The 21,264-nt window shown below is 36.2% G+C and overlaps 1 protein-coding gene across 3 annotated transcripts in view; it reads right to left on the bottom strand.

The window, feature by feature from the left end:
* Positions 1–21,264, bottom strand: part of PIK3C2G (phosphatidylinositol-4-phosphate 3-kinase catalytic subunit type 2 gamma) — a 354,209-nt gene that overhangs the window by 269,358 nt on the left and 63,587 nt on the right. For all 3 annotated transcript variants that reach the window (XM_087855664.1, XM_045781381.2, XM_045781382.2), the window contains exons 7-8: positions 18,245–18,315; positions 7,451–7,514 (exon numbers count right to left, since the gene is read on the bottom strand). In XM_087855664.1, coding sequence (XP_087711790.1) covers positions 7,451–7,514; positions 18,245–18,315 — 135 coding nt within the window. The remainder of the gene's footprint in view (positions 1–7,450; positions 7,515–18,244; positions 18,316–21,264) is intronic.

Below are 21,264 nucleotides of genomic sequence, written 5' to 3'. Positions count from 1 at the left end.
ATGAAGGGAAAAAAACAGTGGGGAGAAAAACTAACACATGACATTTAAGAGCTGTCAAAGTCACATATGCAGTTGTAATTCTAGAGAGTTAAGAATGAGGTAGAGAGATATTTAAAGAGATAATGACCAGCATATTGAAATTTGTGGGATGCCACTAAACTTTAGAGGGAAGTTGATGGCTTTAAGATTTGAGTAGTTTTATGGCAATTAAAGAAATTGAATTTATAATTAAAATCCTTGCCACAAGGAAAACTCCAAAAAGATGATCATTGGTGAATTTTATCAAACATTTAAGGAAGAAGTCAAATCAAATCTACTCAAATTCTTTCAAAATATACTGAAAGGGAATACCTCTCAACTTATAAGTTCTGCACTACTCCAACATCAAAATCAAACTACAACATCACAGCAAAATAAAAATACAGACCGGTGTGTCTCATCGATACAAATGCAAATTTCCTTAACAAAAAATTATCTAATTGAAGCCAGAAATACCTCGAAAGGGTTTTAAATTTTCACAACGTACGGTTTATCCCAGTAATGCAAAAATATTTGTAAAATTTGAAAGGATTAAATGAGAAAAACCTTATGCCTGTCTATTGATACAGAAAAGGCATTTGACAAAATTTATCACCCATCTATAATATAAACTCCTAGTGAACCAGAAATAGAAGGAAATTTCTTCAACCTCGTAAAGGGCAACTAATTTCATGCCATAACTACATAAACTCCAAATAACTTCATACTCAATGGTAAAGGACTGTAACATTCTCCTTAAGATTAACAACAAAGCAAGAGTCCTGTTCTTATCACTTCTAGTAAAATTCTATTGGAGATCAAGGCAAAGAAAATCTATATACAGAAAGTATATTTTTGGTTGCATGGTGTCTAGGATGGAAGATATTTCCTGCAAAAAAAAAATGGGGAACTTTTTGCTGTAATGGAAATATTTTATATCTTGATTTCTGTGGTGGTTACATTGGCATATGCATTTCCAAAACTAGTCAAACTATCTGGTTAACATGAATGTGTTTTATTTTATGTAGATTAAAATCCTAGATGGTTGATTTAATAAATACAAGTTGTAATGAAAGTGAAAAGACAAGCCGCTATCTAAAAGGAAATATTTACAATACACATAATCAAATGATGAGCAAATATATAAGTAGTTCCCATGAATCTATTTGAAAAAGATAAGATAATGTAGAAAATGGATGAAAAGTTTGACTGTCTATACCATAAAAGATGGTAGTTTCTCAAACTCAACACCCAAAAAACAAATAATCCAGTTAAGAAATGGGCAGAAGACATGAACAGGAACTTCTCCAAATAAGACCTATAAATGGCTAACAGACATATGAAAAAATGTTCAACATCACTAGCTGTCAGGGAAATACAAATCAAACCACAGAGAGATACCACCTTCCACCACTTAGAATGGCAAAAATTAAAAAAGGAAACAACAAATGTGGGCAAGGATGTGGAGAAAGGGAAACCCTCTTACACTGTTGGTGGGAATGCAAGCTGGTACAGCCACTCTGGAAAACAGTGTGGAGGTTCCTCAAGACATTAAAAATGGAGCTACCCTACAACTCAGCAATTGTACTACTAGATATTTACCCCAAAGATACAGATGTAGTGAAAAGAAGGGGCACATGCACCCCAATCTTCATAGCAGCAACGTCCACAATAGCCAATCTGTGGAAGGAGCCAACACATCCTTCAACAGAAGAATGGATAAAGAAGATGTGATTCATATATGCAATGGAATATTACTCAGCCATCAGAAAGGATGAATACCTACCATTTGCATCAACATGGATAGAACTGGAGGGGATTATGCTAAGTGAAATAAGTCAAGCAGAGAAAGACAATTATCAAATGGTTTCACTCAAGTGGAACATAAGGAATAGTGCAGAGGACCATAGGGGAAGGGAGGGAAAACTGAATGGGAAGAAATCAGAGAGGGAGGCAAACCATGAGAGACTCTGGACTCTGGGAAACAAACTGAGGGTTACAGAAGGGAGAGGGGTGGGAGGTGGGGTAACTGGGTGATAGGTATTAAGGAGGGCATGTGTTGTGATGAGCACTGGGTGTTATACACAAATTGAATCACTGAACACAACATCAAAGATTAATGATGTACTATATGTTGGCTAATTGAACATAATAATAAAAATAAAAAATATTTCAGAAATAAAAAAAGACAGTTTGATGTTATATTTTAAAAAGGAAAGAATAATGAATTTATTCATATTCAGGGAAATGAAAATTAAAACTGAAATATGATCAAAACATATACCTCACTTAGTCAAAAATTTTAATGTTGGACTGTACCACATGTTGGTGAGAAAATGGGGCAATGGGAACTCTCATCTGTTATGAAATATGTGTGACCCTATTAGAAAAGGGTCTGGGGCACCTGGTGGCTCAGTCAGTTAAGCATCTGCCTTCAGCTTAGGTCATGATTCCAGGATCCTGGGATGGAGCTCCACCTTGGGCTCCCTGCTCAGTGGGGAGTCTGCTTCTTCCTCCTCCTGCTTGTGTGTGCTCGCTCTCTCTCTTGCTCTCTCTCTCTCACTTTCAAATAAATAAATAAAATATATATAAAAAAGAAAACTGTCTATGACCCTAGGTACATACCCTAGAAAAATTCTTGATATTATCTCAAGTATACATCAACAGTAGAATAGATAAATAAGTAGTTTCTTTGATCTAATTGAGTACCATGCAACAATGGAAACAAATCAAAATCACATGGAACAAGGTGGATAAATCTGCAAAACGATGAGTGAAAGATACATGGCTCAAAAACTACATATAGTTTGCTTCTGCTTAGGTAGACATTAAAAAGGAAGCCTAAACTTTGTATTGCTAATGAATGCATAGATATCCTTTGATAGTGAAACGAGAAAAGGTGAAGTGGTGAAAAGAAAAGCTACAAAACACTTTTCTCCAAAGATTATCTCTTATGTAGAGGAAAAGATATCTAAAGTGGCACATGGGTAGATCCTATGATACTGGCAATATTTTGTTGCTAAACTTGTTGTTTAATAAGAAGGCCTGTTCTAATATCATTCTTTAATTTGTATATATATTATTATATGTTCTTCATGTATTATATAATTCAAGGCACAAATCCCAAATAAAATGTCAGATCATGTCATCCCTTTGACAAAACTCTTCAGTGCTTTCCATCTCACTTGGAATACAAATTATGTTGGCTAGTGATTATCTCCCTTATTGCAGATCTAGTTTCACTTTTTTCTTTCTTCTTTAAGTCTGAGAGTGTTCTATACATAATAGGTTTGACTTATAGTAGTTTCAGTATGCCCTTTATTTCTGCTAAGGCAGGTTCCAATTCTGCAGTTGTGTTTTATTTTCCTTGTGACCTGACTTTATCTCCTTCATCTCCTTGACTTCTTCTTTTGTAACCTTTAGCTGGGTCCTTGTTACCTATTCATTTTATTCTATTTTCTTCTTATGATTTTTTTGGTCATTTCCTACTTCTTCTTATATTCTGTTGTGAATGCAAATTGGTTTTGTGACATTTTTCTTCTGGATCCTGTACAGTCCTCTAGCTTAGTAATAGTGTTAAAAATAGTAACTCTCATAGCAGTAAAATAACACTTGTACTTATCTTTACTTGAACACTCTTTATCGTCCAACCACTATATTATATTAAACACATTACATCCACTTTTTATTAATTTTTAAAAATATCATTATATTATATTTTATTATATTCACTCTAGTGATGAATAATACAAACTCTAGGAAAGTTGAATAAAAACTTCCATAGTGGTGGAGGGCTGTCATATACAGATTCCTGACTTTGGAATCTCTGCTCCTAAATCTGTCTTTACTGCCACTGTGTTTAAATTATGTTTGAAATTAAACTTCTAAAAATCCAATAATAGATCTGTTTGTTACTAAAAGGGCTTCAGTTCTAATAAAGCTAAATATATAAGATCCCTTTGTGCCCCCTTTATTTCTACTTGTATATGGAATTTTTTAGCCTCCGTCTAGAGGCTGAATACAGTTGGATTTTGGTCTCGGGGAGAGGAAACTGAGATAATTATTATTCCTCCTTACTCACTGAGTTACTTACACCTGAATAATAGAGATGCCGTTCTGGTTATCTAGTTGGTACACTCTATGAGTCATGAGCTAGATGGTAAAGTATTTGGAGGTTTGTAGCTCTTTGTAGACCAAGAAGATATTTCATGAAGCCATACAATATTCTGAAGCATGAGTAGATTTTTCTCGAACGACTTCCATCTAGTTTACAGTTAGTTCACCAGTTTTTGGATTCTAGTGTAAGTTTATCATCAGTGGTAGGGATTGCTAACTTTCTCTAAAGGCCTATTTGGCATTGTAATAAAAATTTTAGAGACAGTGCATTAGAGGCTACTAGGAAGAAGCAACTTGGAATCAGAAGTTGATTCTTGCACATGAATTGAAATCTTGTTTTACACTGCTTTGCTCTGTATGTGTACCACTCTATGTATTTACGTGAATATGTTGTCTTCCCAACTAGATCATCAGCAACTTCAGAGTATGGTTCTGATTTCCATTTCTCTTGATTCCAGTGAGTAAATAATTCACTAATTTGCATTAAGTAAGCACTGAGTAATATCTTAGAGGGAACATTCTTTCTCTTTCTCCTATTTTTAATTTCTCTGAAATATTAGAGATGAATGCAGAATACAAAAGGAATATGAAAATATTCCTTACCATTCTGGGTATTAGTGGAATAGGTGAGAGGAAGAAAATGTTCAAAGGAAAAGTTCTACGTAAACTACTTACAAAACTATCTATTTAGCAAACATAATAGTCAGAATGCCCAATCTGAAATAAGTCAAGTCTAAAATATTTAAATGACCATGGCTGGGGAAATAAAATATTTGAACATTTAAATTATCCATATTACTCAATAATATTCATGTCATATTTATTCAGCCTGCGTGTTTGCTATTTTTACAAAATTATGTTTAATAATCCAAGTTTGGGGGCACCTGGGTGGCTCAGTTGGTTGGGTCTCTGTCTGTCTTTGGCTCGGGTCATGAGCCCGGGGTTCTGGGAATGAGTGCCACATCAGTTCCCTGCTCATCAGGGAGCCTTCCTCTCCCTCTGCCTCTGCCTCTCCCCTGCTCATACTCTCTCTCTCTCTCTCTCTCACATATGTAAGTAAAACCTTGGGAAAAAAAATAATCTAAGTTTGGGGAATATAAAAAAATTGTTTTTCAAATTGGTACTGCTTTAAACATTGATGAAATGCAACTTAATGCAATTTTCAGATAAATAGGAAACAAAATTATGAATTGATCATATCACAGTCTGTCCTCACTTCTCAGATATTTGCCAGTGATACTTCATAGGAGGAATCACATTTAAAAAGCTCATTGTTTTGGAAGGAGTTCTTCTGGAAAGTCTCACACTCTGTGGCCTATTTATAAAATAATTCAGATTTGGGTAATGATAACTATTTGCCTGTGTTATTGTAAAGACAGTAATTATTTGATGTTTTGCCAACTTCTAAGTCATACTGGAAAAATTTATAATAATCAATGGATTCTTTTAAAGTGGGAATATTGGAGGCTTTATATATAAGATGATCAAACCTCTTGGAAACTGAGAACTTCACAAATTTTCAACAATTTGCATGTGTGTCTATAAAAAGGCATCTGTAATACATGAGCAGTACCAAGACATTTAGGTAATTACAATTCATTCGTAAGTAGCTTACCATAACCCCCAAAGTATATTTACATATAGTCAAGAGACATAAATGATCTAGGAATGAAGTCTTCATTTGCCTTGGGTACCTGGTAAATTTCAAATTCTACACTAGAAATGACTATCACAAAGGTGAAGAATCAGGCTGAAAGAAGCACTAATTATGACACTTTTAGAGGTTTAAACCAATCTCTCAGTTTTTTTCACATTTCACATTTTAAACTTCCAGACTTAAGCCAGGCTTATGAAAGAAAAATGGAATTAGAATGAGAGGATTACACTTTGGGAGGGTATATGAGCTGTGTGTTTGTCATCACTGTGTCTTTAAAATTTATGTGGAATTTACGTGAGTTTGGTATCTTCATCAAGAAATATTATTTATTATTTTTGGAATCTTTTACTGTTAAGTAATATTAGGGATAGTTACCTAGGTTCTTTATCTTTTCATATATATCAGGAGTCAATTATTTAATGGAAAAAAAAATCCTCACTTGTTTTAAAAACACTGTCTTGGGGCGCCTGGTGGTGTAGTCAGTTGGTTGTCTGACTCTTGGTTTCGGCTCAGGTCATGCTTTCAGGGTTGTGGGCTCGAGCCCTGTGTCGGGCTCAGTGCTCAGCTTGGAGTCTGCTTAGGATTCTGTCTCCCTTCTCTTTCTGCCCCTCCACCCATTCTCTCTCTCTTTCTCTCAAATAAATAAATAAACCTTAAAACAACAACAACAACAAAAAAAAACCACTGTCTTACACAATTTTCTATAATCATAGGTTGTTTTATCTGTGGAAGATTAACCCTTCCCTGGAAGAATAAGCTATAAGAAATGATCTGCCTAATGGTGACCACAACTTGGATGCCCTGTTGGTGACCAAATCTTAGTAGTCTTGGACTAAATCCATCAGTTTTCCCTGTCAATCTAGCTTCTCCTCTCTTTGCTATTTTAGTGAACTGAGGTCTCCATCAGTCAGTTAGCAGCCAGGAATGTGGAGGTGTTCTAGACACTCTCTTCTTTTATTTTACTCATAGTCTTTCACCAAATCATATAAGTTGCACACTTTCACCTATTATGAATTTGTTCCCTCCTATCTACCCCTATTGTAGAGTTTTTGTCAATACCCTCATCATTTCTTTGGGCTAATGAAATGCTCCTCTAATCACCCATCTGTCAATCTACTGCCTTGCATAATGGCTGTATGTCATCAGTTGATAAATTAGAAAACCATTAAATTGTCCATAAAGTGTCCTTAAGATCTTATATAACGGCCCCTGCTTGTCCCTTTCATCTGGTCTCTTTGCAGGCCTTGAACCCTAATTGTAGCCATTCCAATTTCATACAGTTTTCAAATCACAGCAGGCTGTTTCCTAACTGCTTCTGTTCATGGTGTTCTTCACCGAAAGTTATCCCCACTCCCCACCTTCCTTCAGTGTGCTGCTTCCCTAGTTGACATACTCATTTTTCAATATTCAGATCAAATAGGTAAAATTTGATGCCCTATATGCACATCGGTCTGTGAAAGACCGATGTATCTATGACACTTGATTAACACACATCTATTTACTTGTCTGCTTTGCCATGATAGAATGAAAGCTGCTCAAGTATGGATCTTCTACTTTATTCATCTTTTTATGTTCAGAAAACTGCAAAGTTTTAGCAAAAGAGTATATGGTTAATAGATGCTTCTTGAATTGACAGGTGAAGTAAAAAAAAGTTAATACCTGGGTTTTCAGTAGGTATTTCAGGTGGAAGTCATATTTTTTTATTACTGTTGAGAGGCACTGTCTGGAAAGAAAAAAAAATCTTTGTTTAAAAGTGGGTAGGTAAACTTATATTAACTTTAGCATATTTATCATAAGTTCTGTTTTGTCCATGATTCTATAGCAGACATGGTTTAAAAAGGATTGCTATTGACACGATTTTAAAAACCATTTCAGATGAATGTTTATAAACTTTGTGTAATTTGATAGGCTATAAACATATTTAAAAACTTTAGAACTCCAAAAAAATCCATGACAAATTAACCAAACCTCTCAAAGACCATTCATGGTATCAAACTACTCTTAATTCAAAATGTAAGTTACAAAAAGATTCATGAGCAGATAATGACAAATATTAACATCACGAATTGTTAAATATGCAAAACCCTAAAGAGAATTGCTGTCAGAATTAATGATGTGTATTTATAATAGATAAGGTTGTCTCTGACATCAAACCTCTGTGTTTTTCTTTCCTGAGCTGCTTTTATTGCTTCATCTTTTCTATGCATCGGTGGAATAGATGTGAGATTAGTAGAGATTGTTCTGACTTCACTTATCAAAATTATTTTCCTAAACATTATGACTTTCCCTTTCTATTTGTCCTAAAAACTCCTGAATTGAATTGAACAAATCATATAACACAAAAACAGTGTTAAAACACACCAATATATTTTACAATAGCTACCTTCACAGCCTTTATTAAATCATCGCTTGAGTTGCGTTACACCTAACAGTTCAAAGACAAAATTCGTAGACTATGTAAAAGTCAGTGGAGGTATAGAAAAAGAATAGTGAAAATTTTTGGCTATGGGAGAGAAGGTTTTTATTATAAAATCTGACCCTAAAACTTAAAAGACCCCCAAGAATATATATCTAGGTCAGCACCTTGCTGTTAAATATTATATTCATTTTTTAGAAAAACTCCTAGAAACTAAGGAATGTATGTGATTTGGCCAACTTCTAAAAGGAAGTCAAGTAAGGGAAGAGGAAAACTGAAAACAAAGCTCCTGCCATCTAGTGTTTGATCTTTTAATGACACCACAAAGTGGTCTGAGGAGGGCAGGCAGAATAGCCTTGTATTTCAGAAAGTAAAGTCTTGTAGGTCACCAAGATGGCAAAGTAGGAGATTCCAGTCTCTGTCTTCCCACAGTTAACAACTATCCATAAACAAAAACAGCTCTGGGAGAGCTTAGGAGTCCTTCTAAGAAACTTCCACAACACTGTACAACAACAACAACAACAAAACCTGAGAATAACCACACAAAAAAGGAAGGGAGGGCAGTTTCATTTTGCCTGCCTCATCCCATCCCGCAGTCCAGCATTTCTCACTGCCAAGAGGGAAACCCCCTTGCTGGAAAACGGAGAGTGGAGAGCCAGCAGCTTCCCCAGCCTTTTGGGCCATTACAAGAAGGACCTGCATTGGTTGTACTCCACCCAGAGACCAGCAAAGCTGAGATGCATAAAGACAGCTAGGAACAAGGAAGAAGGGCTGGGGCCACCAGTATCAGTCACACAGTGGAGTCACTATGGTTCCCAGAGACCTGCTCTGCAGAGGGCCCCAGTAGCTTTTACCACTGAAGAAACCAACAACAACATATAGCTGTAGACCCTCCTCCCCGGAAGATTTCACTCTTTCTCCCCTCCCCGGAAGATTTCACTATTCACATTCACAAACAGCAGCTGCTTGAGTCCCTCTCCACTCCCTTCCTCACCCCACTGCCACCCCAGGGCTCACCTGTAGCTAGTTCCCAAGCTGTGCACCTGCAAGCCCTTGGCCTGACTTCTGTACTGGCCTTCACTGCTGTGCACATATCTTAGGGAGACACTGCAGTCACAGGAATGCACACCAACAGCCAAGGACACCCACAGCTGCTTGTGGGCCTGGACCTGGCCCTGTTTCCTGTCATTAACTCACATTGTTGGGCTTGCTTGCAACCAGCCCCTCCAGCTGTGTACCTAACCAGCCTGTCTCCCATAACAGCCTCCACCGCTGTGCACATCCAGGCCTGCAGCCACAGGAGTGCATGCCAACAGCCAGGGTCCCCACAGTGCCAGTGCACCTACAGTTTATCCTAGTCCTTGCTGCTGGCCCTGCCCTCCCCCACTATATGTATGCCTGCAACCAACCCTGCCACTACACAGGCACCTGCAGCTGGCAGCTACAACTGTGTGTGTATATGCCACCAGCTCTAGCAACAACCACAGCCTGCCCTGGTCCCTAGCTACTGGACCTGGAGGCACCACTGAAGATATCAACAGGACTTGCAGCCACTTCAAGGACCACAAAGTTAATGTTGTGGGCCCCAGTGGCCTGACCTGAGGAGACATCACACTCACCAGATCTGGGTCTTCCACATCACTCTGCACTTGGTGCCCTGCACCACTAGACCCAGGGTTGTAGCATGCTCCAGTGTGCCTCACCTGCAGGTGAAGGTCCTTTACTGAGGTCAGCCCATAAAGTCTGGAAGATGTGACTGCTTCTTCCCATGAACAGATACCTATGCAAGTCTCCAGGGATCACAAAGAATCAGGGAAATATGACTCCACCAAAGGAACACGGTAACATAGCAACTGACCTCAAAGAAATGGAGATACATGAATGGCCTGACAAAAAATTTAAAATAATTGTTCTAAAGATACTCAAAAATATAAGAACACAGAAAGACAATTTAGTGAAATCAGCAACACAATATAATGAGAAATTCAACAAAGGTATAGAAAACATGAAAAGAACCAGAAGTTTTGGAGCTAAAGAATACAGTGGTTGAACTGAAGAATTCAATTAAGAGCTTTGGCAGAAGAAGGGACCAAGCAGAAGAAAAAAATCAATAAACTCAAAGAGAGATTATTTGAAATTACCTAAACAGAGGAACAAAAAGAAAAAAAAAAAAGATTAAGGAAGGCTATGGATTCATGGAACACCATAAAAAGAAACAATGTACATGCCATTGGAATCTCAGAAGAAGAAGAGAGTGAGAAAGGAGCAGAAAGCTTATTTAAAGATAATGGCTTTTGGCGATGTGTCTAGGAAGAAGTTGCTACAGCTGAGATTGAAGAGGTTGCTGCCTGTGTTATCCTCAAGGATTTTGATGGATTCCTGTCTCACATTTAGGTCTTTCATCCATTTTGAGTCTAAAGATAAGCAAGGGCAAAAATGAACTAATGGGACTTCATCAAGATACAAAGATTTGCACAGCAAAGGAAACTGTCGACAAAACCAAAAGACAACTGACGGAATGGGAGAAGATATTTGCAAATGACATATCAGATAAAAGGCTAGTATCCAAAATCTATAAAGAACTTATTAAACTCAACACCCAAAGAACAAATAATCCAATCAAGAAATGGGCAGAAGACATGAACAGACATTCCTGCAAAGAAGACATCCAGATGGCCAACAGACACATGAAGAAGTGCTCAACATCATTCAGCATCAGGGAAATACAAATCAAAACCACAATGAGATACCACCTCACACCAGTCAGAAGGGCTAAAATTAACAAGTCAGGAAACAACAGATGTTGGCATGGATGCGGAGAAAGGGGAACCCTCCTACGCTGTTGGTGGGAATGCAAGCTAGTGCAGCCACTCTGGAAAACAATATGGAGGTTCCTCAGAAAGTTGAAAATAGAGCTACCCTATGACCCAGCAATTGCACTACTGAGTATTTACCCCACAGATACAAGTGTAGTGATCTGAAGGAGCACATGCACCCAATGTTTACAGCAGCAATGTCCACAATAGCCAAACTATGGAAAAAGCCTAGATGTCCATCAACAGATGAATGGATAGGGAAGATGTGGTACATATATACAATGGAATATTATGCAGCCATCAAAAAATGAAATCTTACCATTTGCAATGACATGGATGGAACTAGAGGGTATTATGCTACGTGAAATAAGTCAATCAGAGAAAGACAATTATCATATGATCTCACTGATATGTGAAATTTGAGAAACAAGACAGAGGATCATAGGAGAAGAGAGGAAAAAAATGAAACATGACAAAATCAGAGAGAGAGACAAACCATAAGAGACTCTTAAGCTCAGGAAATAAACAGGTTGCTGGAGTGGAGAGGGGTGGAAGGGATGAGGTGGCTGGGTGATGGACACTGGGAAGGGTATGTGCTATGGTGAGTGCTGTGAATTGTGTAAGACTGATGAATCACAGACCTATACCTCTGAAACAAATAATACATTATATGTTAATAAAATAAATAAATGAAAATAAAGGTTCTGACAAGTTAAATAAATAAATAAATAAATAAATAAATAAATAAATAAATAAAAAAAATGGCTTTTGAACTTTCCAAACCTGGGGAGAGATTTAGACATCCAAGTGCATTTAATAATAGTTCACCTCATAATTTCAGTCCAAAATGATCTTCTCCAAGACACATAACAATAATGAAACTGTCTAAAAGCAAAAACACAGAATTTCAAAAGCAGCAAGGAAGAAAAATTTTTCCTCTTAAAAGAAAACCACCATAAAGCTATGAGTGGATTTGTCAGCAGAAATCCTACAAGCTAGGAGACAGTAAGACGATAAATTTAAGTTGCTGAAAGAAAAAACAAAAATAACCCCTGCCACCCAAGAATACTTTACCTAGCAAAACTGTCCTTCAGAAATGAAGGTGAGATAAAGGCTTTCACAAAAAACTAAAGAAAGGAAATTCTTCACCATAAGACCTGCCTTGGAAAAAATGCTAGCTCTTCAAGCTGAAATGAAAAGATGCTAATTAGTAGCAGGAAAACATGAAAATATGCAGTACACCTTACTGGAAAGGTAAGTATATAGTTGGATTCACAATTCTGTAATAGTGATGTGTCAATCACTTAACTCTAGTATAGAGGTTAAAGGAAAAAAGTATTAAAAATAGTTATAGCTGTAATAATTGTCAATGGATGTATGATGTAAAGAGATATAAATTCTGACATCAAAATCATAAAATTCTGAGGCAGAGTATGCAAATAAAGTTAAATTGTTATCAGCTTAAGACTGTTATATCTCTAATATACCTCAAGTAAGCCTCAGAGTAAACACAAAACAAAAACCTATCATGGATACTCAAAAGGTAAAGAGAAGGGAATCAAACTATACTACTATGGCAAATCAGCAATTAAGGAAGGAAGGAAGGAAGGAAGGAAGGAAGGAAGGAAGGAAGGAAGGAAGGAAGGAAGGGACAAAACAGCCAGAAAACAATTAACAAGATGTCAATTGTAAGTCATTACCTATCTTACTTAAAGTAAGTACATACTTAATTAAATATAAAGTTTTCCCTCTCTGCCCTTCCCCCCTGCTCATGCTCTCTTGCTGTCTCTCTCTCAGATAAATAAAATCTTTCAAAAAAAAGTGGGGGGGGGTGCGCCTGGGTGGCTCTGTTGGTTAAGCATCTGCCTTCGGCTTGGGTCATGGTCCCGGGGTCCTGGGATCAAGTCCTACATGGGGAGTCTGGTTCTCCCTCTCCCTCTGACCCTCCCCCTGCTTGTGCTCCCTCTTTCTCTCTCTCTCTTTCAGATAAATAAATAAAATCTTTTAAAAAAATGTAAAATTTTCCAGTCAAAGGCAAAGAGTGGCTGAATGGATAAAGACACAAGGATATACTGCCTGCAAGAGACTCCCTTCAGCTTCAGAGACACACAGAGTCACAGTGAAGGGATGGAGAAGGGTATTTCCTGCATAAAGAGACCAAAAAAAAGCAGAGGTAGCTATACTTACATTACACAAAATAGACTTTAACTTAAAAGCTGTTACAAGGGGCACCTGGGTGGCTCAGTGGGTTAAATGTCTGTGTTTGGCTCAGATCATGAACCCAGGATCCTGGAATCCAGCCTTGAGTCTGGCTCCCTGCTCAGCAGGGAATCAGCTTGTCCCTCTCCCTCTTCCCCTCTCCCCACTTGTATTTTTCTCTCTCTTTCTCTCTCAAATAAATATCTTTTTATTTTTTTTATAATTCTTTATTATGTTAGTCACCATACAGTACATCCCTAGTTTTTGATGTAAGTTCCGTGATTCATTACTTGTGTATAACACCCAGTGCACCACGCAATACGTGCCCTCCTTAATACCCATCACCAGCCTATCCCAATCCCCCACCCCCGTCCCCTCTGAAGCCCTCAGTTTGTTTCCCAGAGTCCATAGTCTGTCATGGTTCATTCCCCCTTCTTTTTACCCCTCCTTCCTTCTTCCCTTTCTTCTCCTACCGATCTTCCTACTTTTTATGTTCCATAAATGAGTCATATGGTTTCACTCATTTATGGAAAATAATATCTTTTTTAAAAGCTGTTATAAGAAACAAAGAAGGAGCAAAAGAGACTACTATGAACAATTAATTGCCAAAAAAATTGGACAACCTAGAATACTGGATAAATGCCTAGAAAATACGACCTACCAAGACTGAATCAGAAAGAAATAGAAAATCTGAATAGACCAATAAATAAGATTAAATTGGTAATAAAAAACCTCCCAACGAAGAAAAATTCAGGGGCAGATGGGCTCATGGATAAATCCTACCAAATTTTTAAAGAAAAATTAATGCCAATTCTTCTCAAACTCTTCCAAAAATTTGAAGAGGTGGGGACACTCCCAAACTCATTATATGAAGCCAGGATTACCCTGATCCCAGAGCCGGAGAAGGACACTACAAGAGAAGAAAACCACAGGCCAATATCCCTGATGATTACAGATGCAAAAATTCCCAACAAAATACTTGCAACCCAAATTCAACAGCACATTAGAAGGATCATATACACCATGACCAAGAAAATTTATCCCTGGGATGCAAGGATGACTTACCTACATAAATCAATAAATGTGACATAAAGCACATTAATAAAATGAAAGACAAATCGTTGATCATCTCAGTAGAAGCAGAAAAAGCATTTGAAAAAATGTAACATCCTCTCATAAAAACTTTCAACAAATTGGGTATAGAAAAACATATCTCAACATAATAAATTTCATGTATGATAACCCACAGCTATCATCATTCTCAGTGGTGACATGTTGGAAGTACCTCCTCTAAAATCAGGAACAAAATAAGAGTTCCCACTCTCACCACTCCTATACAACATAGTACTAGAAGTCTTAGAGTAATCAGGCAAGAAAATGAAATAAAAGGCATTCGCACTGGAAGGGAGAAGTAAAATTGTGTCTGTTTGTTGATGGTGCAATCTTGTATGTAGAAAATTGTGAAGACTCCACCAAAAGACTCTTAGAACTAATAAATGAATTCTATAGTTTCAGGATGCAAGATCAATATGTACAAATCGGTTAGGTTTCTATACACTGACATGAAAGTTTTGGAAAATTAAGAAAAAAGTCCCACTTACAATAGCATAAAAAAATACTTAGGAATAAATTTAACCAAGAAAGTGAAAGAACTGATGACACTGAAAACTATAAGACATTGATGAAAGAAATTGAAGAAAACACATAAATAGAAAGGCTTCCAGAAGAGTTAATATTGTTAAAATGTCCATATTACTCAGAGTCATCTATAGTTCAATATATATATCATTATATATATATTTTTAAGTAAGCATTGCACCCAACATGGGGCTTGAATTCACGACCCTGAGATCAGTAGTCTCATGCTCTACTGACTGAGCCAGCCAGGCACCCCATTCAATATAATTTTATCAAAATTCCAATGTCATTTTTCACAGAAATAAGAAAACCAACCCTAAAATTAATATGGAACCTCATGATACCCTGAATAGCCAAAGCAATCTTAAGAAAACAAATCTGAAGTCATCACACTTCCTGATTTCAAACTATATTACAAAGCTTTGGAAATAAAAAGAATTATGACACCAATATAAAAATAGTCACATAATCCAATTAAACAGACTTGAGAGCCCAGAAATAAACCTACACATACACGGTCAAGTAATATTTGACAAGGAGCGAAGAATAATCAATGGGGAAAGGATAGTCTCTTCAATGAATAGTGTTGAGAAAACTGGATATTCTCATTCAAAAGAATGAAATTGCACCCCTATCTTAAACCTTAAGTCTTGCTCTGCACAGCGAGGAAAGAATGAACAAAATGAAAAGGCAACCTAGGTTATGGGAGAAAATATTTGCAAACCATATATCTGATAAGAGATTGATATCTAGGGGCACCCGGGTGGCTCAGTCCATTAAGCATCTGCCTTTGGCTCAGGCCATGATCCCAGGGTCCTGGGACTGAGCCCCCGTTGGGCTCCCTGCTTGGTAGGGAGCCTGCTTCTCCCTCTCCCTCTGCCTACTGCTCACCCTGCTTGTGCTCTGTCTCTCTCTCTCTGTCAAATAAATAAATAAATAAAATCTTTAAAAGAGAGAGATTGATACCTAAAATGTAAAACTCAATAGTGAAAAATCCAATGAAAAAAATTGGATAGAGGACTTGAGTAGACCTTTCTCCTAAAAAATATCTACAAATAGTCAAGAAGCATCTGAATAACATGTACATGAACAGTATCACTAACCAGGGAAATACAAATCAAAATCACAATGAGATATCATCTCACACCTGTTAGAATGGCTATTATCAAAAAGACTCTTGTCAACACTGTGGAGAAAAGGGAACCCTGGTATACTGTTGGGAATTTAAATTGGTACAACTGCTATGGAAAACAATATGAAGGTTCCTCAAAAAATAAAAATTAAAAAAATACAGAACTAACATATCACCCTGCATTCTCATTTCTTGTGTTCAAAGGAAATGAAATCACTATCTTGAAGAGATAGCTGCACTCCCAAGTTCATTGCAGCATTATTCACAATAGCCAAGACATACAACCTAAATGTCCATCAATGGATGAATGGATAAATATGTATATACACACACACAAACATAAACATATATATACATACATATATATATATATATACACACACACATATATAATGCCATTATAGATAAAATAATATGTATCAATATAAAATACTATATATAAAATAAAAATATATTCTGTATACTTTATATGTAAATATAAAATTTATATTTATATATGTATCATATATATATAAGTATTTTATATATACTCATAAAATTATATGCAATATATACAATTGAAGTGGAATAAACACTTACTGAGAGACATTTGATTTTAGTCCTAGCTAGAGCATTAATTATCTGTATGATGGTTGACAAAGTCGTGAACTTTTCTGTGTTTTAGCTTCCTTACCAGAGGATAAGCAGCACTGCCCCGGGATTGAAGAGAAAGTGTGGAGGAGTTAGATTCTGAGGCTAGTCTGTCCATGTCAGGTTTCCTCTAGTCTTCACTGTGGCAGAGCTCTTGCTTTGCCCTAATTTAACCCTGTGAACACCTATACTGCACAATGGTCAAGGTCACCAGTCTTCTGTGAAGGGCCAGGCAATGGCAGGGTGAGTGAGTCAGGAACAGAAGGAAAACTACCTTGCTCTCACCTTCTTCTCCTAGCCTCCCCTTGTTTCTCTGTGTCCCAGGCAACAGCTGTCTACATGTAAGTCACAACCCTCCACCAAACCAGTTCAAAACAATCCTTTGTCTCCCAAGGAATTCTCACTTTTTAAAGAATTTGTAAGAGTTGATGTCTCTCTACAGTTGTTTGTTTGTTTTTTGATAAATTTATTTTGGAATAAGGAAACTACAGCCTTTATTAATATGTCATTTTGATGGGAACCTATACCTGATTCATATAATTAGCTATAAAATAAAATAAAAATTAGCTATAAAATAAAAAATTAGGTTATATTGAAAGTCCTCCTTATCCGTACCCATTCTATGATTTTATTGTTGAGGACGAATATTTTGGGGGAAATAAAGAGAGGCACATATGGAAAGACACAGTAGTTTAATAAAAAAAAAATAACGTCTTTGCAAATTTCAGGCAGACCTAATTTTGGTCCTACCACTAATGAACTGAGTGGCCTTAGGCAAGGTATTTACTCTTCTAGAACTTTAGTTTCTTTGATTCTGAAGTAAATTCTGTGTCTTATCACAGGGTTGTAGGGAGAATTAGATGATATAATGTATGCAAAATTTATAATAACTCCACTAAGTGATTGATAGCTATTCACTAAGTGAATAGTCACTAAGAACAATTTTAACTCATATTTTTATATCAGGGTTTGCTTCAGAGATTAATGAAATATATGTCCCATACCCCATTTTTTACTCATTCAGCTCAGAACAACTTTAATTCCAGATAAACCCATAGTGTAGCACTACTATGTTCTCCCAGTTTAGCTTCCTGATGGGTCTGTTCTTTCAAATAATACATGCATACATTTAGATATCGGAATCAATTAGGATATGTTCATTTACTGTCATTTGAGTTTTCCAATTTGAATTCACACTCCTCTGTTTATGATATACCAATTATTTTCAGGGAGTTCAAGAAAGAAATTTAAAGCAGGAGGTTTTGACTTTCAAAGTATGGAAATTCAATTATACAAAGAGCTCAGTGACACATGCACACTCAAATTCACAAAATGAATGAGAAAAAAAATCCTTGAAAACGTAATAACGGGTAGCAGAGAGATTTTAAAATGAATGTTAGATTGTTCTGGAAGGTGTTAGCAGCTCTTCAAATGTATCTGAATAGCTGTGAAGAATAGATAATTATTAACAAAATTTGCCAAAGGGAGATACCTATTAAAAGTACAATAGCTTCCACGGTACTAGTGAAAGGACAGTTTTTACAATCAACTGAAAAATATTGTGATTTGGCACTTGAGAACTCAGTCAGAAAGTAGTCTTGGAACAAAATAAAGTATCTTACCTGGATACTTTCCAAATATGCATAAATTCTAGAAGTTGGTTCAGATAAAACTGACTGTGGTCATCTTCATGCTGTAGACAGCAGAATATATTAATATTTATAGAGTGAATAGGAATGAGTACCAGATAAAAATAGGTCTGTAACTTCCTGCTGTCATTTTATTCACCTCTTTTGATAACCCTCATTCATCATTTTAATACTTTGTTTTAAAGACTCTTCTTAACTCTGTAAGCATTCTTTCCAAAAAGTGAATCAGAAAACTGAGCTTTGGTTGAGGATAAACCTCAAGGACACTTGAAAAACATCCTGGCATCACCAAGTTCAAACATTAAGTTCTCCTAACAGGAAGGCAGTTTGGCAGACACTAGTTCTTTCACATACATGCACAGTTTCTTTATGATTAGGCTGGGGATGCCATGGCAGTATGACTCAACAGCTTGCCAGATTGGCTGGCAGACTAGGAATGAACTCCATTTTTCAACTTTACCACATCTTGCCTCCCAAATATTAGTGTAAGAGTTATCAGTAGGCATGTGTGTTATCCCAAGATGACCAGAAACTAACTCATCATAAAATATCAGTTGTGTGGTCCATATGCATAAACACACAAACACACACATATACACACACACACACACCCCACAACTCCTCAGTTAGCTCTTCTGCAACAGGCACTTATGAAAATCCTATGCAAGTCTGAAAGGGAGAATGCGATATAGACCCTCATAATGGCACTATTTCATGACACACAGCTGTTAAGTTTGGGAGCTGAGTGAGTCCCTAAATGCCTGGAGTGCATGTAATCTTGTATGTTAATATACAATCTATTTTTAAAACTGCGTATTAGAGCTCCTGACAGAAAACATCAGAAGGAAAACTTTTATATGGCCTAAGATCAAAGGTATATTAATATTTTTGTTGGGTGGTTTTGTGGGGAAGAGTAAGGAAGCAGTTACATGGAGAGATTAAGGCATTCCTATAATACAATGCTTAGAATGCATGCTACAGAAAAGAAACGCTTTCAGCAGAAGAAAAGAAACCTCTTTCTGAAGTTAAAACCAAAGCAAGCATATAAATAATGACTTATTTGCATCTTTCTGTATAGCATAATCATGTTCATTTTAAAACCACTTTACTTGGCTTCCAGAGATGCTTTTTAGGGAGAAATTGGCCTTTGTCATATTGTCACTTACAAGAAAAGTATTTTTTATTTAAAGGAGCTCAAAAGTCTGGAGAACAGGTTTGAACAGTTGTCCATGGAATATATTGTACACTTTATTTTTCTCCAAAGCTGAAGGCCATCCCTTCATCTTAAGGAAAAAATCAAGGTGTCTTTTTTTTGCCTTTTTATATGAAAAATCTACTGTTGTATGTGTTCCGTGAATGTTTTCTTGAGCTAGAAAGAAATCTTGATTTTATGATTAATATCAACAATGTTGGCAATACTTATCAAATTTGAGAGAGATACAGAACAACTTTTTTTTATAAAAGACTCAGTTACACACATCTAATCAGGATAGGGATTATAAAATTTTGAAATCTAGAAAGATTTCTAAGGACTGTCAATGTATTTTATGAATAATCTCATGGAACAAGAATTAAATTACCATATTTCAGTGTAACACAAACAAGTTTAAAATAGGAAAGGCATCTGAGATGAATTGAGCTTTGCAATATGCTTGTACAATTAGAGAACTCTATTTACTGTAAGGCAATGGTGTCAATAAATTTAATGAATGACAGTCATCATTATGTTCCTAGTATTATAAAGAAAGAATACCATAAGCCATTTTATGTTATGTTACTGGAAAGAAAATATAATTGTTTATAAATGTTTTTATACAGCTAAAATTATGAAAATCCTAGAGAATTTTGACACTATGTTAAACAATAGAATCAAGAGAGGAGACCAGTCAGTCTCTCCTTTCCATATAGAGTTTTTAATAGTAAAAGGCTAAAATACCATCTAGTCTAACACCCTAATTTTATTACATCAATAATTGATACTTCTGTAGTCCTGATTAGGCACAGGCACTGATTTAAGCTCTTCATTTACATTTCTCAATTAAGTTCTAATAATAACCATATTAGATATGTATTATTATTCACATTTTTCTTAACCAGAAAACTAGGGTGAATATAAGCATTTGTCCAAGAGCAGACATTTGAATTTGGCAGTATGAATCCAGAATCTGTTTTTAAACAAGTTGCCAAATCAGTAAATTTAACACTCTTTATTTTATAAGGTTAAAATAACTGGGTCTATATGTTCTAGGATTTATACATAAAAATAATCACCACAACTAGCCCGTCATATTCATCTGTCTCAGGTGTTCCTACCCTAGGCTTTAAAAGTATAGTTATCTTTTCTTTCAAAACAAGTATCTCTCTCAGACTTTTTAAAAATAATTATTTTATTTTACTTTAGAGAGAGAGAATGCATGTGAGCATGTGCACAAGTGGGGGAACGGGCAGAGGGAGAGAATCTTCAAGCAGACTCCCCGCTGAGAGTAGAGCCCTTGGTGGGGCTTGATCCAATGACCCATGAGATCATGACCTGAGCCCAAACCAGGAGTCGGATACTCAACCAACTGAGCCATCCAGGCGCCCCTAAGTCTATCAGACTTTTAAATGTATATTTGTTTATTGCATATCTTCTTTACTAGGATGAGAACTCTGCATTCTAGAATAAGTAATGAGATGTCTTGTTTGTTGCTGTATCTCCAGTGTTTAGAAGAGTGCCTGGTATAAGTAGGTGCTCAATTATCATTTGTTCAGTGAACAAGTAAGTATCAATCTGTGTATACATGTTTTCTAAGTCATAATTCTGAATTTTAAGTAGGTTCACTAACCTATTTCTTCATATATGAGATTCTCAAAGGCAAGTATTAAATATGGCATGTAAATTTATTTAATAAATATTTATTGAATTAATTATTTTTAGATCATATATGTAATGTACTTAGCATGGTATCTGAAAGTAAATCCTTATAGATTTTAATAAAACGTAATATCTTCTC

The sequence above is a fragment of the Ursus americanus genome, chromosome 25, assembly GCF_024610735.1.
Source record: "Ursus americanus isolate L20-20 chromosome 25, mUrsAme1.1.p, whole genome shotgun sequence".
Lineage (NCBI taxonomy): Eukaryota > Metazoa > Chordata > Mammalia > Carnivora > Ursidae > Ursus > Ursus americanus.
Note: the sequence above shows the minus strand (reverse complement) of the source record. Positions and strands in the feature narration are given on the sequence as shown.